Below are 19,478 nucleotides of genomic sequence, written 5' to 3' on the forward strand. Positions count from 1 at the left end.
CAGGTGACCCCGTTTTGGAGCCCGACGCTGCTCTCCCCGCTGCTCTCGCTTCTCCAGCCCTGACCTGTGCCGTGCGCACCACCTCTGCCCAGCTGCCGTGGCCAGCTCGGCGTCGGAGGATGCTCCAGAATGGTCCATGCCGGGACACAGAGCGGGTGAGTCTCCTCAAACCTGCCGCTTGGGACCCCGACAGGCACGGGGACGCTCGCCATCACCACCCTGCACGGTGCCTGCAGACTTCCTAGTTCGTTCTCTGCCAACCGAGGAGGCATGGAGCTCACCGCCTGGCCCTGGCAGCGTCGGGCCCCGCCTGGCAGCCCCCAGGACGGGGCTTTTCTGCAAGATCCAGCCAGCGGCAGCTCCACGGATCAAGTGCCTACGGAGGGAATCGCACACCATCGCCTCTGGCGTGGCTGCGGTGCCATGGAGCTCGTCGAAACCTATTGCCTTTTGCTCCCTCCTGCAGCATGTAGCAGCCTTGCCGTGTTTCAGCAGGTTTCTGTTTTGTGTCCGTGTGTCTGGGGGGAGAGACGGGTGGGAAACGGGCGCTGGGGACCACGAGCATCCCTCTGCTCTCGGGGTCACCTTGCCGGAGTCCCAGCGTGGCGATGCTCGACGGTGCTGTGGGTTTGCCGGCCGGGTACCTCGGTGCAGTCATGTTCTCTGTCGCACAAGTGCTGTTGTCCCAGTAAATCACAGCCTGCTTGACTGCCTGGCATGAGTTCCTTTTTTGGGGGTGGGTTTCCTGGGGCTGTGCCCACCCTTTTCCCTGGGGGGCACCCCAGCTGGCTGGAGCATTGCATGGGCTGTCCAAAAAAATCCCGTCCTACTTTCGTGCAGGAGTTAAGATCCGGATTTCAGAGGGGAAGGAGCTTCCATCAGGTTCTGGGGAGTTGTGTTTTTGCAAACCCCAGATTGCCCAGCACTTTGCAAGCTGATGGATACGGGGTTTTGAAAACCAGGGGCAGTTGGGTTTAGTTCTTCTATGAGGCAGAGAAGAGGAGCAGAGAAATCCTGCCACCACCTCTGCCTCTAGTACGAGGGCTTTCAACATTAACTGGTCACCCTGGCCGTTGGGAGGATGCCAAAACCCTTCTACCTTCATCCTACACCTTCCTTAATTACTGTTATTATTACAGGTATTAATAACTGACGCCGGCCAGAGAAGGGCACTGGGCAGGAGTTGGCCATTGCTCTTTAATCCTATTTCCCTTCCCAAATTCTCCACCCTGCCCCAGCGCTGCCTGTCTTTGCTGCACTCTTGGCAAAGCTGCATGGATGAAAAATGCCACTTTTGCCGTCGTCTCGCCCGAGCCAAGCTGCTGAGCCCCACCACGGGCTAAAAAAGTGCCCGGCCGTGCCTGCCCACCGTGCCATGGCCACTGTGATTTATTAGCTGGCCTTCACTTGGCTAATTGGGCCACTAATGAGAGCAAGGCTGGCTGCTAGGAGAAGCTGCGAACTGCCGTCTTCTCCGGGGGCGGAGAGGGTCTCCCCAGGAGTGGGGTTGGGTCTTTCCAGCTGCAGCATCTCCGAAGGGTCCCTCTCAGCATCCCCCTTTGCATCCAAGGGGATTTTCACCCCGTTAAGACATCGTCTGAAGGAAGGGTGCTCCGATGCTGTTGCCAGGGTGACTGCAAGTGCCTTATTAAGAGAAATTAGTTTGGATACAGTTGTCAGCCAGAGCTTAATAAATAAGCCCCTTTACGCTGTGTAAATAAATATTTGCACGCAGCGTCCACGCGGGGAGGGAGAGGTTTCCCAGCTCCAGGCAGCGTCGCACCACCATCAGTGCCAAGGGGCATTTTGGGGAGAAGATTGGCCAAATTGGGGCAAAACTGCACAGCTGATGGTGGGACCCCACCGAGACCCGCTCCCTGTCCCTGCCATGCCCCGACACGCGCCGCGGCGGGGAGATTTTGCTGCCAAGCATCCCTGCCTGCCAGGGCCACGGTTCCTCCTCCGCAGGGGCTCGTTAGCTGGCAACCAAAGGAGCCTTTCCTTGCTTTGAAGGGTTACGAAACCTGGAGGAGAGAGGGAGGACGGGAGAGCTTAAAAAAGAGCCGTCGTGTGCGTCCCCCCCCGCTGAAAAGGGCTGGCAACGTGCCGGCAGCCGTTCAGGCACAGATTGCGCCTCTGCCCCCGTCCGCCCGCCAACACGCGATGCTGTGGGGTGGAGAACTTTGCTGGAAAATGAGCTTTTTAACAGCTTTTTCTCTGTTCTGTGTGTGTCCTCCCCATAGCAGCTGAGCAGAGCAGTGTGGGGGGTGCATAGGTCATGCTGCAGCCGCAGCCCCCTCGAGAGCATCCGCAAAGTGGTCCAGGGCTGCTCCGGATGCTTCTTGCTCCTGATGTCTCCAGATAGATGCAGCAGAGCAGCATCTATCTGCGATGCTGGGGAGGGGGGTCAGCAGCCACCCAAACAAGCCCTCGTCCCTAAAACCCAGACCAGGGAGCAGCGTGGGGTGGTCTTCTGTTAACTATAAAATTTGGGGGCTTTGGGGATGTTTTTCCCGGTGATTTTCCTCATCCCGGAGCCTGGGCACGTCGGCGGGGGATGCGGCCGGTTGGTGCCGTGGGCTTCATCGCTCCCGAAATAGAGCTCAGGGGCAGCTTTTGGGTGTCAGAGGCATCTGAGCGAAGTCATGTGGATGTTATGCAAGACTTGATGATAGGTTGTAAACAGCTATTAAAGTGATTGACGGGCCCAGGATGAAGTTTTGAGGGGGGTGGGGGGCAGGAAGAAGGGGAAAGATGAGTAATAATGATTAAAATAATTAGCAAATCGAGACATTCCATAAATTAGGGGAAAGCTCGGCGAGGACGGAGGAAGGTGCGCTGAAGAAATCGTGTTCGAGCGCTTCCCCGAGCAGGGGACCGGGCAGATAAGGAGGATGCTGGGACTGATATTGAGCACGTAAAGTTTGGAAATGTGGGTTTTTTTCCAAGCTTCCGGGTGCCAGGAAGGCTTTGCTCGCTCCAAACCAGCTAAAAAGCAATTCCAGCCGAAATTTGGCAGATTTGGGTTCACCCAGCACCCCCAAAACGCAGGGGCTGAGCAGCCCGATGAGAGCAGCCCCGAGTTAATTAGGAGAAACAAGCAGATTACGGGGAAGACAGCTTCTATTTATATATAAATACTCCAGTAATCAGCAGCGGAGGGCAAAGGAAATCCAATAGAAATATGTGGCTGTTTAAGAAGCTTTTTGAGCAAAACGTTACACAATTGCTGGCGTTTGCCTGGCTCTATCTCCAAGTCCCAGAAATTAAGGAAAAAAAAGAATGACCCCGTGAGTGAGGGAGGAGAAGGGATTTGTAGAGGCTTCTGCCCATGGGACAAGGGGAAATCAGGAGTCCTGGAAGCCCCTAAATGCAGCCCAGCGCCTGCCAGCAGCTCGCTTGGACCCCAAACTCCCAAGCTTTGCCCCCAAAACTCAGCGAGCTCCCCGCCTGGCGATCCTACCGAGCGCACCGCAGGGATAACGTGGGAATCCACCTGTTCTGTGGATTTCCTACGTGAAAACACGCCGGCGGCTTCGCCGTGTTCCCGCGGCGCCCGCGCCGAGGCTCGGCAGAAGCCAACTGCTGTCAGTGGGTGCTGACACGGCGCAGAAATAGCTGCCGTCCGCCCCGCGCTTTCGCACGCCGCCTCCGCCGCCTCCCCCGGCTCCACTTCACCCCAGTCCCCGCTCTGCTCCTTTTTGGGGCAGAACAGCGGGTTTCGGGGAGGTTTCGGTGGCCTCACGCGTGCATTTTGCTGGGCATCGCCTCAATAACGTGTGTTGGTGGCCATCAGCCCGTGCGGTGCTCACCTGGGGAGCTCTTCAAGCACCTGGGATGTGGAGCCTTTTGGGTTGGGATTTTCCCCTCCTGTGCTCACACCTGGGACAGCTGTGCTGCGTTTTTGTCATTTATTTGTCCTGAAAGCAATATAAGGGGAGAGGGGGGGGTTTGGGGGGGTGTCTCAGAGGAGATATGGGTGCATGCCTGGGGTGTCTGGCTAGTGAGTTATGCTTGTCCCTGTCCCAGGGCTCTGTTTCTGGGCTGGTTGCTGTCCCCATAGTGCCATTCCCCAACCCATGGGAGGAAGGAGGATGGAAATTTGTTCCCTTGTGCTGGAAGGAGCTGGTGTCACTGCCCAAGGGTCACTGGTAAGTGTTTTGGTCCTGGGGATGCTTGGGGCTTTGCAGTGTTGATTTTGGGGGTTGTGTTTCAATGGGGAGGATCGGCTGCCCCTGTGTAATGGCTTTTTCTGGTTTTTCTCTCTTTTGTGCCACCTCTGCCAGCGGAAGCGTGCCCGGGGCTGGGATACGCACGTGTGAACATGAGTCCTGCCAGTGCTCGTGCCCCCTGTGCGCAGCCTCTCGGAGGTCCCTTTAATTGTTAAAATCAGTAAATCCCCTGAACACACGGATATTATATCGTTGCACACGTTCACAAAGCTCAGCTAAAGGTCTGCGAGCTTCTCCTCCTTCCCTGCTCACTAAATTAGGGGCTTTCTCGGCTTGTTGTGGTGGCATTAACCCTTTCTGTGCCCGAGGGAGGTGGGCAGCACGGCAAGGTTACGTGGGTTTGTGGGGTGGGAAGGTGTCGGAGTAAAAACATGTATCAGCCCTGACGTGGTGGGCCACGGCCCCTGGAAATCGTGATTGTCCGGGGTGCAAATCCCTCGGGAGAGGTGGTGCGGTTGGGGTTGCAGGTCCCTGCACCCTTCTCTGGCCATGTGCTTGTGCAAGCTGATGAGACGTGCTGTTGCCAAAGCACCATGACGGGTAGAAATGATGGATTTTGGCACCTAAGGAGGGTGAGCCTCCCTGTGCAAAACTCCCAGGGGTTTGGGCCAAATGCGTTTGTGGGTCTTTGATGTGGCCCTGGTGTAAAGGCAGTACATGTTCCTACTGGGGTGAGGGCTGGCAGCCCGAGGCTGATGCTTGCCCGTGTGTGTTGCTCCACAGAGGCTCCCTGGGAGTGGGTGATGCTGCTCCCATCCTGCCCGAGCCCTACAAAGTGTTTCACACACCCTCTCCTATTTGGTTAAAAGTCTTTAAAAAATGGTCTTTCCTTTAGGATCCCCCCAGCCTCAGGGCTAGAGGTGGAGGCGAGCAGATGTCGGATGCTATAGGGCTGGTGTTTGTGCCGCTCGCTGGCTTTGGGGGTTTTCACAGCCTTTTTTCTGGGCTTGAGCTGTAGTGGGTTGAATTCCTCCTTTTTTGGGTCTGCCCGGAAGGGATGGGGTCGGTCATGCTGCAGAGGGTCACGTCACCGTGTTTAGGGACGACTCCGTGATGTCCCTGCTGTGGGACCCTTGGGATTTCTCTGCGGGAGATGGGCTGGGGCCACAGATCCCATCCCATGGCACGGCTTTGGGGCCGTGGTCCCCGCTCGCTTCTCCCTCTCTTCCTGGGGCTGCGCGCGTCGCCGCGGCTTATGCAAGAGCGCCGGGAGCCTTGTGTAACAGTGCCGCAGCCGGCGGGCACGGCCACGGGCGTGGGCGGCTGCGGGGGCCCGCAGGCATCCGTACGCCCGGGAGCATCCGTGCACCTGCCTGGGTTCTCCCTCTTGCCCGTGCCTTCCCCAGATGCCTTGGTGGTTGTTTTTTTTTCGGCTCTCAGGGCTGTAGGGTGAATCCTTTGGGGTCTCGTGGCTGTTCGCTTCTGGCTAGAGCCGGGCTGCGGACTTCCCAGCCGGGCTATGAATTGGACCGGGAAGGCTGATGGATCTGAAATGGGCTGTGTGGGGTCTGCGCCGAGTGATGTTTGCTGGCAGGGGTGATGGGATGGGGGGCAGCTCCCCACATCCCCCCTGATGGGGCTGGTCTGGGGGTGCTGCACTGGGTCGCAGCCCTGAGAGCCTGACCTCAGCCTCCCCTCGCTCCCGCTGCACAATTATAGTTTTTTTCTAATTAAAGCCCGTTGTTTTGCTGTGCTGGGTGTCCTTCTGAGCCCCCTCCTCACTCCTGCTTCCCCAGCACCCGCGGCCAATCTGGGGCCGAACCCGTCGCTATGGAAACGGGTTGAGGATGCTGCCAGGGTCTCATCCTGCTCGTGGCGCGGGGCTGCTCACCTTCTGCCTTTCCTTATCCCGGGACACAGGGATGGTGCGTTAACCTGGGTGATGAAGCTGGGGATTAACCTGGCTGGGAGAATCCCAGGAAGTTAAACCTCGTGGGTGGTTAAACCCGGCGCCCAGCTCGGCTTTGCACCGTGCTGGATCTCATGTGCCGCGCAACCCAACGTGCGGAGTTTGTTCACTGTAAGGGTTCTCCCTGCCATCTATTTGTCCAAATGAGGAGAAAATTATCCCAGGGCAGCTTTCCGAAGGCACCTCCTCCAAAGTAAACCCTGTGTCCTGCTGTTGTCCATCCTGCTGGGGATGTCAGAGGATGCTGTGGAATGGGAAGGACTGGGACAGGATTGCACCCAGCCGAGAGCTGAGCCTCATCCCAGCTCTGCCAGCACCCACTGCCCCTTGGAACATGGGCGTCCCAGCTGTGGGGCTTCACCCCATTGTCCCAGCCAGCCCTGGGCAGGGTCTCTGCTCCGTCTCCTCTTTCTCTGGCCACAACCGAGGGGAATTAATTGGTACTTCATGTTTAAAGGGATGCTAAGCTGGGGAAATGCTAATTAATTAGAGCCGGCTGGAAAATCCCAAGTGCTTCCTTGCAGTGGCCTTGGTGAGAACCTCCTGTGCATATGTCCCCCTCCAAAAATCCACACTTTTTAAAAGTTCTTTTAATGCTTCCCAGGCCTGGCTTTCGCAAGACGTTGGGTGTCCGGCCCCGTCGTTGGGGATGCCGGGGGGGTTAGGGGGGGTGCTGCGGGCTGAACCCCGCTGCGTGCCTCTGAGTCACGGCTTATTTGTTTGTGTTTGTGCGGGTTTGGAGCGAAAACGGGAAATGGGGAGATGGGGTGGGGGTGGGGGGGACCCAAACAGCCTGTGCCGGCTGCCTGCGCCCGCCGGGCTGACTCAGAGCTGGATCAGCCCCATCTCTGCACCCAGCGCCGTGACTCACTGCCGGGTATTTTGGGGTGTTAAATCACATGGCCCCCTCGGGGAGGGGGTGTTTATTTTTGTGGTTTGGTTATTTGGTTTTATTTTCTTTTATCCCCCACCCTGGGAGGGGGCTGATGCTCCAAGCCGTGCACGCCAGGTTCTGGGGACCCCAGGCAACGCTCCTGGCAGCTGCTTTGCTCCCCATTTTCCAATAGTGACTCCATGGGAAGGGATGAGCAGGAGGAAAACCACACAAGGACTGCGACCTTCAAAGCAAAGGGCTCTTATGGGTGTCACGCGTGCACCTCTGTAAAAATCATATATATTAATAATTGCCATGCCGTAGCATGGGGAGGAGCCCTAATTCCTCCAGTTTCCTTCAAAAACTGGGAAAACATCGGCAGAACCCAGTGCTCTGCTGAGGCTGGGTTTTTTTTTATTATTTTTTATTTGAGCATCTGCTTCTGCATTTAGCTCCGAGCGAAACTTTTCTCATTTTTTGGTGAGGTGTCTCCCACTTGTTATTGTAAGGCGACAGTTTGACACCTTGAGCAACGTATAAATTAAGATGTCTGATGTTTTGCTTAGTCCTCATTAGTGGGAACAGCTGTTTATAATATCCTAGAAATTTTAACTCTGGGCTAAAAGAAAATAAGGAGCCTGGGGAGGCAGGTAGCTCTGCTTTCAGGCCCCCTGAGGCAGCAGGAGGGATTTGGGGGGTGTATTTTTTTTGCAATATTCCAATTTCCCATTGATTTTCCAAGGTGGAAAATGCCACATCCTGAGAGGAGCTTCTTGACCCCCTCCAAAAAATTCCTTCCGAGCACTGACCCAGGAGAGAAACTGCACGTGGAGCGCTGGGATTTGGCAGTGTTTCCCAATCCTCTGGAGATGTTTAGCTTGGGGTTGGGGTGGGAGATGCTCAAAAATCCTGCTAATGCTCAATGCGAGCCTGGGCAGCTGAGTGGCGTGACGAGATTTGGGGTGAAAAAAGTGCTTTTGCCATCACTCGTGAGGTCCCAGGGTGGGGAACTGATGGAGTTTGGGAATGAGCCCTTCTCTGCTGCATTTTCCCCCAGTTTTGCTGCTTCTGTGTTATGTTTTTTGTCCTTGCCCCTGGTTTTAGCCTTTTGGGTGTTAATGCCAGTGTCGGAACGTCCGGCAGGAATAAATCAGGTGGGATCACAGAGCCTCAGTGGCCTCTAGTGGCTGTGGGACAAAGAAGCCAGGGATGGGGGACCCTCATCCCCCCAGAATTCCCCCCAACAAGCAACAGTTTGGGTCCATGCCACAAGAAGCCCTTCTCCAGGGGCGAAACCCAAAAGCATAAGGAAATTAAGAAATAAAAAACAAGCCCCAAGGCCACAATTGATGAGGGAGCACCCAGCAGGAGGGTGCTGCACCCCACAACCCCCCCTTGGCCAGCTCCATCACCCAGGCAGAGGGATCTGGAGCATGGGAGCAGGCAGCCACGGGGGTTTATCTCCTTCTTGTGTTAAAAAGCAAGGGAGGAAAAAAAGTTTTTTCTGCAGGGTAAAACTTCCTTCATGTTTTTATCCATTTTTATTTTGCTAAAGCATCTTTTATGTTGGTAATGGTGCAATATAAAACGTTAACCGCACGTGGTTGAAAAATTTGATCTCGAGTGAATGGATCAAAAGGGGTTTGACACCATTAAAATGACCAGTTTCGTCTCTTCCCCACCGAAGGTCATGAAAACTAACCCCCTTCGGGGTAATTGTGAGTTTTCAATGAGAAAAGAGGAAAAAAAGACTCGTTTTCTTCCCCAAAACTGTTATTTTGGGGCTGGAATGGAGTGTTGCTCCCCTGGCCACGCTGCTCCGCAGCCCCCCGTCCCACGCCGTCCCTCCTCGCTCCCCCCACGATAAATAAATCACTTTGCAGGGGAGCGCTGGCCTAGTTTAACGTGCCCTAGTTTTGGTGGAATAAAAAAAAAAAAGAAAGAATATTTATTTTGGGCAGTTCCTACATGGGTGTCCTTTTGGGGGGGTTTGCCTGCTCCCCCCCTCCCTGTGCTCTGCTACGCCCTGGCTGCAACCCACTGCCCTGGATTTTCGGGATGTTATTGCAAACTGCTCCGGTGATTTGGGAATTGGGGGGTGGGGAGAGGGGCACCGATGGACCCCCAAAATGGGCATCGTTTGCACTGAGCCCCCCAGGGCTGAGATCACCCCCGGGGGTGGGGGGCTTACGCGATGCAAAGGGGTGATGCTGTGATTGCTACAGAAAATGAGCGATTTTAGAGATGGATTAAAAATTTCCCCCCGGCTCTTGGGCGTAAGGGGCCGGGGCTGGCTTTGTTGGGGGAGCGAGTATTTTAGCACCTTCCCCCAATGCCAAAATCCTTGGGAAATGGGATGAAAGTGCGTGTTTGGGTACAGAAGTGGGATTTTTGCGAGCCCTCTGGGTGCCGCTGGGACTTTTGCACCTCGCTTGTCCCTCCGGCACCCTCCTTCTTCCAAAGATGCCAAGTTTTCTTCAGTGAATAAACCTGCAAAGGGCTTTTTTATTTTTATTTTTGTTCCTTTGTGGTTTTGGCTTTTTTTTCCCACCACTGCCAAAACAAGCAGCCCATATGGGCCAGGGTTGGGTGGTGGTTTTTGCAGTTTCCATGGGGATTTGGCACTGGAGCTGCTGGGTGCTGGCTCCCCGGGGGAATTTTGGGTTGTTTGGTTTGGTTTTTTGGTGTGGGTTTTTTTTTTTTCTTTCCCCTCCAGTACCCGTAATCGGAGCCCGACGGTGGCACCAGGCTTCCTGCCCGGCCCCGGCATCTCCCGGCCAAGGTCACCGGGGAGACCGTAGGCAGCCGGCTGCCTGCGTTGGGCCATCTGTTAAATAATGTATGCAATAAAATCCTGCCCCGCAGCCAGCTTAATCCTTAAATCCTCCTTCAGAATATCATCTCCCGGCGATGCACGGCCGGGGGATCCCGGGCTCGGCCTCCCAGACACATCTTTGCCCACCATCCATCCCTCGTGCATCCCTCTTCTCGCCCCTCCATCCTGCGTCCTTCCCCGTAAGCGAGCTCGCCGGCGCGCCGGGCTCTCCTGCTCCATTATTTATGTGCTGTGCATGAAAGATGCATATAAAAGAGCCGTTTATTATTTAGCACAATCTCCTCTCCTTTCAGCCTCCCTTCCCCCTCGGCCTTCAGGATTTCTCCAGTTCATCCTCAGCTTTTCCCAGGTGTTCAGGGGTTTTGGGGAGCTCCCAGGGTCATGCACGGACCCCATCTCCGGAGCACTTGCTCTGGGTTTCAGGGTGCTCAGAGTTTTTTTTTTTTTTTTGACGCGTGGCAAAGAGTGAGCAATCGGGTCTAGCAGATCCATAGATCAGGTTTTTCATGTGAAACAGGGGCTTTTTGGCCAACTTAATTAACCAAACGCCAATGGGTGCATGCACCCCACGGTTATGTGTCCTATGAACCGCCGCAGATGTGGGATGCGGGATGCTCCGCGCCTCTGTGGGCTGCGTCTGCTCTCCCCAAAGCCGTGGGCTCGCACCCGGATGCCGTTTGGGGCAAAAAACATTAGACTGGGGCAAAAAACAAACCCTCCTGTGGGCCCATCTCGTGCTTTGCAGGCACATCGGGTCACCCAGAGTACAAAACCCCATGGCCAAAGGGTTGGGGGTGCCCACCGAGCCTGACTCACACAGCTGTGACCTCAGAGCTGAACCCACTGAGCTAAAAATCATAATAATTAGGGATTTTTTTCAAGGGAGCAATTTAGCAAATCTTCCCTGTCCCGTCCTGCCACCCGTGAGAGGCCGCGTGGGTTAAAACCGGAGAAATCAATAACGAAGGTACCGGGGAGGGGAAGCGCCGCGTGGAATCTTGCAGCCTTGGCACCCCGAAAATGGGGATGCTTGGGCAGGATGGGTGCCCTGTGCCACCCCAAATGAATTAATCTGCCCCCCAGGCCGTCGCTGTACCAAGCAGCGCCAGCCCTGCTCGGTGTCACGCCGCTTTTATTGCAATATATTTTATTCACAATAAAACCCCATCCTGGGGATGCGTTTCCCCCGGCGTGATTTTATTTTTCCCCCCACCCCAGCACAAAGGTTTGCTCGTGGCCTCGGTCGTGCAGGCGGGAGCGATAACGGCTCCAATTAACGCCGCCCCGCTCCCCGGTAAAGATTAATGACAGCGGTCGCAGGGAATCGGCCGGGATTTGGGTTTTGGTGGGGAGAGGGATGAAAATCCCCCTTTTCCCACAGGTTTTCCCAGCAGCAAAGGCGACGGATGCCTTTTGGGTCCCCCATCCCCTTTTTCGGGACCTCACGTTGAATTTTTCCGCGAAACAAACAAATCTCATAAATAGTAATTAGAATTAATTATTCAGGGCACAGCGTGACCCTGGGTGTGGTGGGGGGGTCTGTGCCAGAGAGCGGCGAGGTTTTCCGTGGGTTTTTTGGCGTTATTTAGGGGGATGGGGAGGGATGTTCACGGCGCCGAGCAGCACGCGGGAAAGCACGGCAGGTCCACGTTTATTTTTATATATCTCTCTCTTGTTTTTTTTCCGTTTTGTTTCATTTTTCTTTTTATTTGGACATCGCAGAAATAGCCCTGTGTAGTGGATAAAAGTGCAACATACACAATATTTAAGAAAAGGAGGAAAGAAAACCTGCCTTGAGGTCTGTCAGTCAGTCGCAAACAGAAACAAGAAACCGAGCCCTCACGCAAGAGGTGCTTTTTTTTTCCCTTTTTTTTTTTTATGCACGTCATGCAAAATAGTTAAAAAGAAAGATTAGAAAAGAGAAGTCAAAGAAAACCCCACGAGAGATCGACCGAGCCCTAGAAAGAGCAGAAAACCCCGAGTGCTGCTTGACTCGGGGAGGGAAATCGCTGCCCTCCGGCATCTCCAAGTGTTTGGCACTCTTGTGATTACATTAGATTTTTTTTTTATATATACATATATAATTTTTTTGAATACAGTCTATTAAAGAGAGGAAACTGCCACAATATAAGGAAAAAAAAAAACCAACAACCAACCAAAGATCACCCACACTACAGACTTGCATGGTAGTTAGAAAAGCTGAGCATCCCCCCACCCCCCTGTACATATAAAATCTGTCCCTTTGCTCACAGCCACGGAGAAGTACAAGCTTTAAAAAATAAACCAGCAATTCTTCCTCTAGGCCTTTCCTTTATAAAAGTTTTGTGGGTTTTATTTTGTTTTTCCCCCTCCAGAACCTTAAAATGTGACTAAAATGAAATATAGATATAGAATTCTTTTTTTTTTATATATATATGTATCATTTTCCAACATCCAAAGACATCAACATAAAAAAGAAAATCCTAAGGAAGGGGATAGCGTGGTACATCCAAGTGCACGGATTCATTTTTGCAAGATTAAATAATGTAAACAAGGTGCCCCCTGGGAACAACCCCGGCCGGGGGGAGACCCCGGGGGCTGCCCCCCTCCCACTTTTGCTGCCCCCCTTTTCCCTCTTACCCCCCGATCTGGCGCGGCACAAGGTTCATCGGACCGGGAAAAGAAATCGCGAGTAATTCAGAGCCGCGGCGCGACGCCTCCGTTCATCCCTCCTGTCGGCCGGTTGGGCTGGGGGTTTTCGGAGCGGGTGGTTATTTTTCCAATTAATTTTTTTTTTTAATTGATTATTCTTATCATTCTTTTGTTTGGCGTCGGGCTTTGTCTGGCTCGCTGCCCTGCCCTCCGTGTCCCCGGGAGGGCAGGATGCGGTGCTGTGCGCTGGGGATCGCAGGCTGGCCGGGACGGCTCTCCGGGTGCTCGCTCGCTGTGGCGTTGCGGGGCTTTGAGATATTTTTTTTCGCCGATGACCTGTGCTTTGTTGTAAACCGAACACCCCCCTGGCCTCCCCCCCCTTCCCCAAAGAAAAGCTTCAGCCGAGCGTCCCCGGGGAGGCTTTAAACACCAGGAGGGGCCTTTTCCGAGAGGTTTTGCAGCACATCATCAATTCTATCATCTTCAATAACCACTGGAAAACAAACAAAAAAAACAACCACCAAACAAACAAACAAAAAAAAACAATGGTGGTGAATATGCTGCTGCCGTGTTCTCCTTGCCCAAGGTCACCCCAGCGTGGTGGGCACCCTGGGGTGGGCTTGGGGAGAGGAGTCCCACAGCCCTGGTGCCCTGGTATGTGGTGTGCGATGCCCATGGGGCATCCGGGGCACCCTGCTCTGTCCCTGGGGAAGGTACCTACACCCCGGCAAAGTGCCTGGGGCACGGTGCCTTGTCCCCAAGGAAGGTCCCTTCTCCTCCAGACCCTGGGGATGATCCCTGCTGCTCTAAACCCTGCAAAGTGCCTGGGACACGATGCCCTTTCCCCAAGGAAGGTCCCCGCAGCCCAGCACCCCAGAGAAGGTCCCTGGGGTGCGGTGCCCGACACCCCCGGGGAAGCCCCAGTGCATCGTGCCCCAGCCCTGGGGACGGTCCCCGGGGAAGGTCCGTGGGACGCGATGCCCGACATCCCCGGGGATGCTTCCCGCTTGCCGGTGCCCTGCATCCCGGGGGGAGTACCCGGTGCCCGCCGCTGCCCCCCGTCCCCCCAGGCACCCACCTCTCTTGCTGCGGCCGATCTGCCCCAGCTTGGGCGGCCGCTTGCCCTGCCCGCCGGCGAGGAGGCCGTCGGGGCCGCGCAGGCGGACGGGGAAGGGCAGCTGCCCCACGGCCGCGTCCCCCGCCAGCTGCCCCTCGCCGTAGGGCGGCCCCTCCGACATGGGGGCGGCGGGGGGGGGCCCGCCGCCGCCGCCGCCCCCCGACAGCCTCCCGGGGCGCGGGGCCCGCGGGCCCGGGGCAGCGGCGCAGCGGGGCGCGGGGCGGCCGGGGGCCCCGTCACATCCCGGCCCGGCCCGGCGCTGCTGGCGGCTCCGCGGCTGCGGCGGCGGCTCCGGCGGCGGCGGCGATAGAGGAGCGGGAGGCGGGACCGGGCGAGACGGGGCGGGAGCGGCACGGCCCCCCGGCACCGCCTCCGCCGGGCTGCCCCACGCACCCCGGGGATCCCCGGGGCTGCCCCACCGCCGAGCCCCGCAGCATCCCTGGGGAGCCCGGAGCCGCCGTGTACCGTCCTCAGGGTGGCCAAAGCTGCCCCACAGCATCCCTGGGGAACCCAGAACTGCCCCACAGAATTCCTGGGGAGCCTCGGCTGCCCTATATCTGCATCTGGGGAGCTCAGAGCTGCCCCACAGCATTCCTGGGGAGCCTAGGCTACCCCACATCCACATCTGGGGAGCCCAGAGCTGCCTCGGAGCCACTTCTGGTGAGGCCCAAGCTGCCCCAGAGCAACTCCAAGGAATCCAGGCTGCCCTGCAGTATCTCTGGGGAGCCCTGAGCTGCCCCACGGTATTTGTGAAGACCCTGGAGCTGTTCTACAGCAACCCCTAGCTAGACCAGGCTGCCCCACAGCCACTCCTGAGGAGCCCGGAGCTGCCCCGCAGCAGCCCTGGGGAGCCCAGCACCCGTCTCCATGGAACGTGGGCTCAGCCCCACATCTGCCCTGCAGAGCCCAGTAGAAACAAGCCATCACGGGGCCTCGGGTGCTTCGTGGGGGGCTGCAATGTGGGGAGACAGTCCGGGCGTGCTTGGCTGTCGGTTCCCAGGACGTGTCCCTGCACGAGCCTTTCCCAGGGGACCACAGGAGAGCTTTTGGGTCGCTGCGAGCTTTCCACGGGGCTTTCCATCGCGGTTATTGCCTGGCCAAGTGAGCCGGCCTGGCCAAGGGGCGATGGTAAGGCTGGGGCTATCGTGTTGGGGAAGACCGCAGCTATGTGGGGGTGTTCAGGCACCCCTGGTGCATCCTGTGCAAAGCAGAGTTGGGGGGATAGTGGGTTGGGTTACAACATCTCTACCGGTGGATTTCTCCAGAAGTGGGAGCCCGGCTTGTTTTGGGGCCGAGCAGGATGGGGGCACGGGAAGGACAGGGCACCCTGCGACGCCGGGAATGGGGCACGCTGCCCCGGGGCTGCTCCCATCTCCAAACCCCTCGTTTGCTGAAATCCTCGGCTCCAGGAGCCGCGCGAGCCCCTCTCCCGTGCACCCCCGCACGCCCCCGAGCTGTCAGCTCCTTACATAAGGTTGTGTCTACGCCCGAGATGTCGCGGGGGAAAAGCTCGAAAACAGGAGGCGAAAGGGAACGGGGAAAGCACAGCCCCCCCAGAAAGGTATTTTTAGGCTTCGCGTGGCGGCTCCGCTGCCCGGGGAAAACGCCACGGCTCGAGGCTGCATCCTGCACGGGTCTGCCTGAGTGGGGGTGACCTCCCCACCGTCCCCGTCGAGGGGACGAGGCTTTTCGGGGTGCTCAGTCCCCAGGAAACCACAGCTAGGAGGGAAAGGCAAAGCCTCGCTGCGGAGCAGGGAATGATGGACAGTAACGGCCAAAAAAAATAAACTTCTGCCTATGATTTTTACAGCAGAAAACTCCTTCTAAGAAAAGGAGTCGGAGCCTCAGCCACTCCGGATCTTAAATCCATGCTGCCGGGAAGACGGGGAAAGTCTGGGGAGTTTTCTGGTTTGGTTTTGTCTTTTTTTTTTTTCCCACGATGCACTTTGAGCCGCTGATAAAGGGAAGTTTTATCTCCCAGCAGCAGCAGACGGGCGCGAAGGGCGCGACAGGGCCATAACCGCGGGGAGAGGAGGGGGACGCCTCCGCCAGCAAGCTGGAGTCTGGCTTTTCCCAGTGGGATTGTGGCTTTCCCAGCTGCCGGAGGCTCACCATGGCGGGCAGCCACCGCCACCTGCAGCCGGGCTGGATGCAGCCCTTCCCGGTGCTGGGGCTGCCCGAGGCCCCGCTCCTCCCGGGAAATCAAGCCAGTGGGTTTGTGCCGTGCAACCACAGCGGCCTTTGGACGCTGCCGGGCCCATCTGGTTAACGTTTAACGAGGAAATAACCCCGTTCCTCGGTAAATCCACCGTTTTTCCTGGCAGTCGATGGAAAACTGTTTCCTTTGAAATGTGCCAGGGCACAGGGATATCCCAGAGTCTGCAGGCATGGGACCGAGGACGGTGCCTTCCCCCAGATGCCGGGGGATGTTCAGTCCCAGGGTTTATGACTGTTCCTACTCCAGGCTCCCAAAACAGCCTCCCACCCCGCCCTGCCACCCCTGTGTTTCCCTAATTGAAAACTCGGCGCCCTCCACAGCAATTGCTAATTGAAGCGTCATTAATCCTCTCGGGTGGATGGATTTCCTCTCGGGAAACCGTACGTGGTTTACAGCAAAACAGGGAAGTCAGGGAATTTTCCTTGTCTGGGAGAAAGTTTGGGGGTTCTGGTACCGCCTGCGTTACAGCCCAGGGGACAGCGGTGTCCGTCATGATCGGTGTCGGACTCGGCGCAGAGGGACACGATCCCACCCCTGTTATCCCAACCTCGATCGCCGCTCGGGATGATTCACACGCCCCCGGTGTTCACCAGCGCGGCGGGGCAGCAGATCCCGGCCCCCCCGTCAGGGTCACGTAACGATCCAAGACAAATGTGCTTTTCATCCTATTTTATTACTTCACATCCCGTTTTCCACCCCAGCTCAAGCCAAGCACAGAAATCGGCCGCAGCGTCCTCACCTCCCCGTTGTTGCATCCTGGCGCCGTACGGCTGCAAACTGATTTTGTGGACGATCACAAAACCACCCCTGTTCACACGAACCCCCATCCCAGCTCTCCGGAAGCCCACCCTGCTCCGTCGGTCCCTGAGCTAGGTGGCAGCATCGCCCCAACTCCGTAACACACTTTTTTTTTCATCCCCCACAACGTTTTTGCAAGCCGGGTGCTCCAGTAAACCACACGGCACACGCCGGGAGTCCGACTCCTGACAGAAGAGCTTGAAGCCGCGTCTCCCAGCTGAGTGCCGTGCCCTTTGCCAGGGCTCCTCGTCTCCTCCCGAAAACCTGCGGAGCGTGACGCATCAGCTGGACCGTCACCTTTCGAGCCCCAGCTCCGCGCCCCACTCGAAGCACCCCGTGCCCTCGAGCTCCCTCCCCCTTCCCCAAAACCAAACACCCAAGCGTCGAGGTGAGAGCACCTCTCTGCAAGAGGCAGCTTCAACGCCAAAAGCTTCACCCTCCCCATGCCCCGGCCACAGGAATTTAACTGTTGTATAAGGGAACCACCCTGGAGATGCCCTGCCTGCAGATCGGGCACCTCTTGGGCTCGGGGAGAGCCTGGTAGCACTCGTTGCAGGAGCAAACGTGCCCGCACTCCAGGAAGACGCAGGATTTGGTGCTGCTCAAGCAGACGACGCAGGCGTTTTTGAGCGTCTCTCCGCCCTCCGCGTTCACTTCCCGCATCAGGCGCTCCTGGGCCTGCCGGAATTCATCCTGCATTTGCTTGAGATGCTGCCTCTCTCGGTGATGCCGGTATTGCTTCCGTAGGATGAAGAAGAGGACGGCGCAAGTGGCCAAACCGAAAACGACGGTCAGGATTTTCCAAAAGCGGACGTTCGATTCTTGTTTCTGCAGCAAGGTGTCGAAATCCACGTCGCTCAGGTAGTAGGGCATGCCCTGCTTCGGGGGCTGCAGCTTGATTGTGGCGTTATCCAGGACCAGCTCTCCCACCCCCGTCAGCGTCGTGCCTACTTTAAGCATCTGCTCGGTCTCCTGAATGCCCTTCGGGCGCTCTCCGCTGATGTAGTGGCCGATGACGTCGGTGAAGGACTGGACGGAGGGATGGAATTTCTCGTACACTGTCTCCAGGCTGAGCTCAGCGGCGTCCAGCGGCTTCATCACCCTGACGGCGACGCCGGCACCTTCCTCCTGAGGAACCAGGTCGAAGGGGGCGGTGTTGGTTCGCTGGTGGATGATCTTCTCGTAGTCGTTCCTGAGGAAGGAGAAAGGGACAAAGCAAAAGTGAACATCAGTGCTTCCCCCCTGCGAGGAGGAGTGCTGCCTGTCACACAAGCAGATTTGATGTGCGTTATCCGACGAGCTGAGGCATCGCTGTGCTCTTGTTTCAGCAGGTCTCGTGGGCCAGGACCATCGTCACATCCCCTGGGTGAGGGTACCACCCAAATCCAATTTCTGTTTCAAAGGTGTCATTTTCCTCAGGAAATACTGTCCTCCAGCCACCTCCCTACCGCCAACGTGGGGCTGCTGACAAACGCTCTGCCCACATCAGGTCACTCTCCACGCTCCTCGTCTGCAGCCCCCGGTACAAACTCTGAGAAGCTGCAGCCCTGGAAACAGCCAGGCGTTCCCCGTTTCGGCAGCTGAAACAGGGCCACCATGAAGTCCAGGTCTGGGGCATGTTGGCCGCTCTGGGCACGCCTGAAGTGGTTTCAGCGTGCCAGGCCCGAGGGCACCTCGGCCGGTCCGAAACCCAGACAGGGTTCAGGGGCACCAGGCACGTACCAGAGGTGGGTCGTTCGGTTCCACACCATCTTGTGCTCCTGCAGCGTCAGCCTCTGGACGACGCCTTTGCAGTTCTCCACGAACTGGCTGCTCAGGGTCTCCTTCACGGCCCGCACCACACCTGGAAGACAAACCCGCAGCGCACGGGAGGCGCTCGTTGATCTCGCGCTCCGTTTCTTACCGTGTGCGGCGAGCGCGGGCGGAGTCCGCACAAGCCGGGGGGCAGAAGGGCCAAAAGTCCGTGTTTTGCGCCGTCAGGACGGCCCGTGGCCGCCCGGCCGGGGGGAGACGAGCCGGCGGGAGCAGCACCGCGGCGCTGGGGCTGACCTTACCCGGCCAGGGGGCGGCCGGGGTGACGGTGCGCCCCCGCCTCGGGCCCTGCCCCTACCTTCAATGACCGCGTAGGGAACGCAGCGTCCCGGCGCCTCCAGCAGCACCGCCCGCAGGTCGCCGTCCAGCCGCACCTTCCTGGCGCCCTGCGGGGAGGAACCGGGGAGGCCGCGGCTCAGCCGACGGGCCCGGGCCGCGGGCCGGGGCCCCTGCGCGCCCCCCTCGCACCCACCTGGAGGCCGCGGGCGACGCGGGCCTTCTGCCGGTAGACGGAGCAGACCAGGGCGGTGAGAGCGGCGCTGGCGGCCAGCAGCGCGACCTGCAGGGCCGAGGGCCTCCCGCCGCCCTCCATGGCTGCCGCGCCGTTACCGCGGCAACCGCTGGCGCCGGCGCCGAGTGATGACGTCACCCCGCCACCATAGAGACGCGGTCCGCCAGGGCCGTGCTCCGGGCAGGGGGGGCTTGAGCCGGGACGAAGGGTGCGGAGCTCCCCCGGGGCCGTGTTGGGGGCGCCGGGGGAGCCCAAAGCCGCGTCCCGCGGGGCCGGGGAAGGGGAATGCCGGGGCCGGGGGGGGGGGCAGGACGGGTCCCACGCCCCGCTCCCCCGGCGTCTCGGAGGGGCGACCGAGCTGCAGCCCCGCAGTGCATTGGGAGGGGCTTAGCCCAAATCCCAGCTCCCCCCTCGGGATCTCGGTGAGGGGATCCGAATCCTAATACTCGCCGGGCCGCGGGGAGAGCATCCCCGGTGCCCTGCCGCAGGGCCGTGCTGAGGGGTGCAGCCCAAATCCCAGCCCCTGCAGAGCTGGACGGG

The 19,478-nt window shown here is 57.9% G+C and overlaps 2 protein-coding genes across 2 annotated transcripts; both read right to left on the minus strand.

Moving 5' to 3' along the window:
• Positions 1–12,771: 12,771 nt before the first annotated feature.
• Positions 12,772–13,720, minus strand: CAMK2N1 (calcium/calmodulin dependent protein kinase II inhibitor 1). The gene is made up of 2 exons (XM_086625641.1): positions 13,561–13,720; positions 12,772–12,975 (listed from the first exon to the last, which is right to left on the minus strand). Exons 1-2 carry the CDS (start codon positions 13,718–13,720, stop codon positions 12,905–12,907), a joined length of 231 nt encoding a protein of 76 aa, XP_086481767.1. The 3' UTR covers positions 12,772–12,904.
• A 2,761-nt stretch (positions 13,721–16,481) lies between these two features.
• On the minus strand, positions 16,482–19,019 carry MUL1 (mitochondrial E3 ubiquitin protein ligase 1). Its single transcript, XM_086625642.1, has 4 exons — positions 18,900–19,019; positions 18,726–18,813; positions 18,338–18,458; positions 16,482–17,807 (listed from the first exon to the last, which is right to left on the minus strand). The coding sequence occupies exons 1-4, from the start codon at positions 19,017–19,019 to the stop codon at positions 17,078–17,080; spliced, it is 1,059 nt and encodes a 352-aa protein (XP_086481768.1). The 3' UTR covers positions 16,482–17,077.
• Positions 19,020–19,478: the final 459 nt, after the last annotated feature.

The sequence above is a fragment of the Tauraco erythrolophus genome, chromosome 23, assembly GCF_009769465.1.
Source record: "Tauraco erythrolophus isolate bTauEry1 chromosome 23, bTauEry1.pri, whole genome shotgun sequence".
In the NCBI taxonomy this organism is placed as follows: Eukaryota; Metazoa; Chordata; class Aves; order Musophagiformes; family Musophagidae; genus Tauraco; species Tauraco erythrolophus.

What these genes read in the sequence shown, in the direction of transcription:
- CAMK2N1 (XM_086625641.1), bottom strand. Translation starts at nt 13,720, where the DNA reads ATGTCGGAGGGGCCGCCCTACGGCGAGGGGCAGCTGGCGGGGGACGCG. An exon ending in GATCGGCCGCAGCAAGAGAG is followed by an intron (nt 12,976 to 13,560) that starts GTGGGTGCCTGG and finishes TTTGTTTTCCAG; the next exon opens with TGGTTATTGAAGATGATAGA.
- MUL1 (XM_086625642.1), bottom strand. Translation starts at nt 19,019, where the DNA reads ATGGAGGGCGGCGGGAGGCCCTCGGCCCTGCAGGTCGCGCTGCTGGCC. An exon ending in GCGTCGCCCGCGGCCTCCAG is followed by an intron (nt 18,814 to 18,899) that starts GTGGGTGCGAGG and finishes TCCTCCCCGCAG; the next exon opens with GGCGCCAGGAAGGTGCGGCT. An exon ending in TCCCTACGCGGTCATTGAAG is followed by an intron (nt 18,459 to 18,725) that starts GTAGGGGCAGGG and finishes TTTGTCTTCCAG; the next exon opens with GTGTGGTGCGGGCCGTGAAG.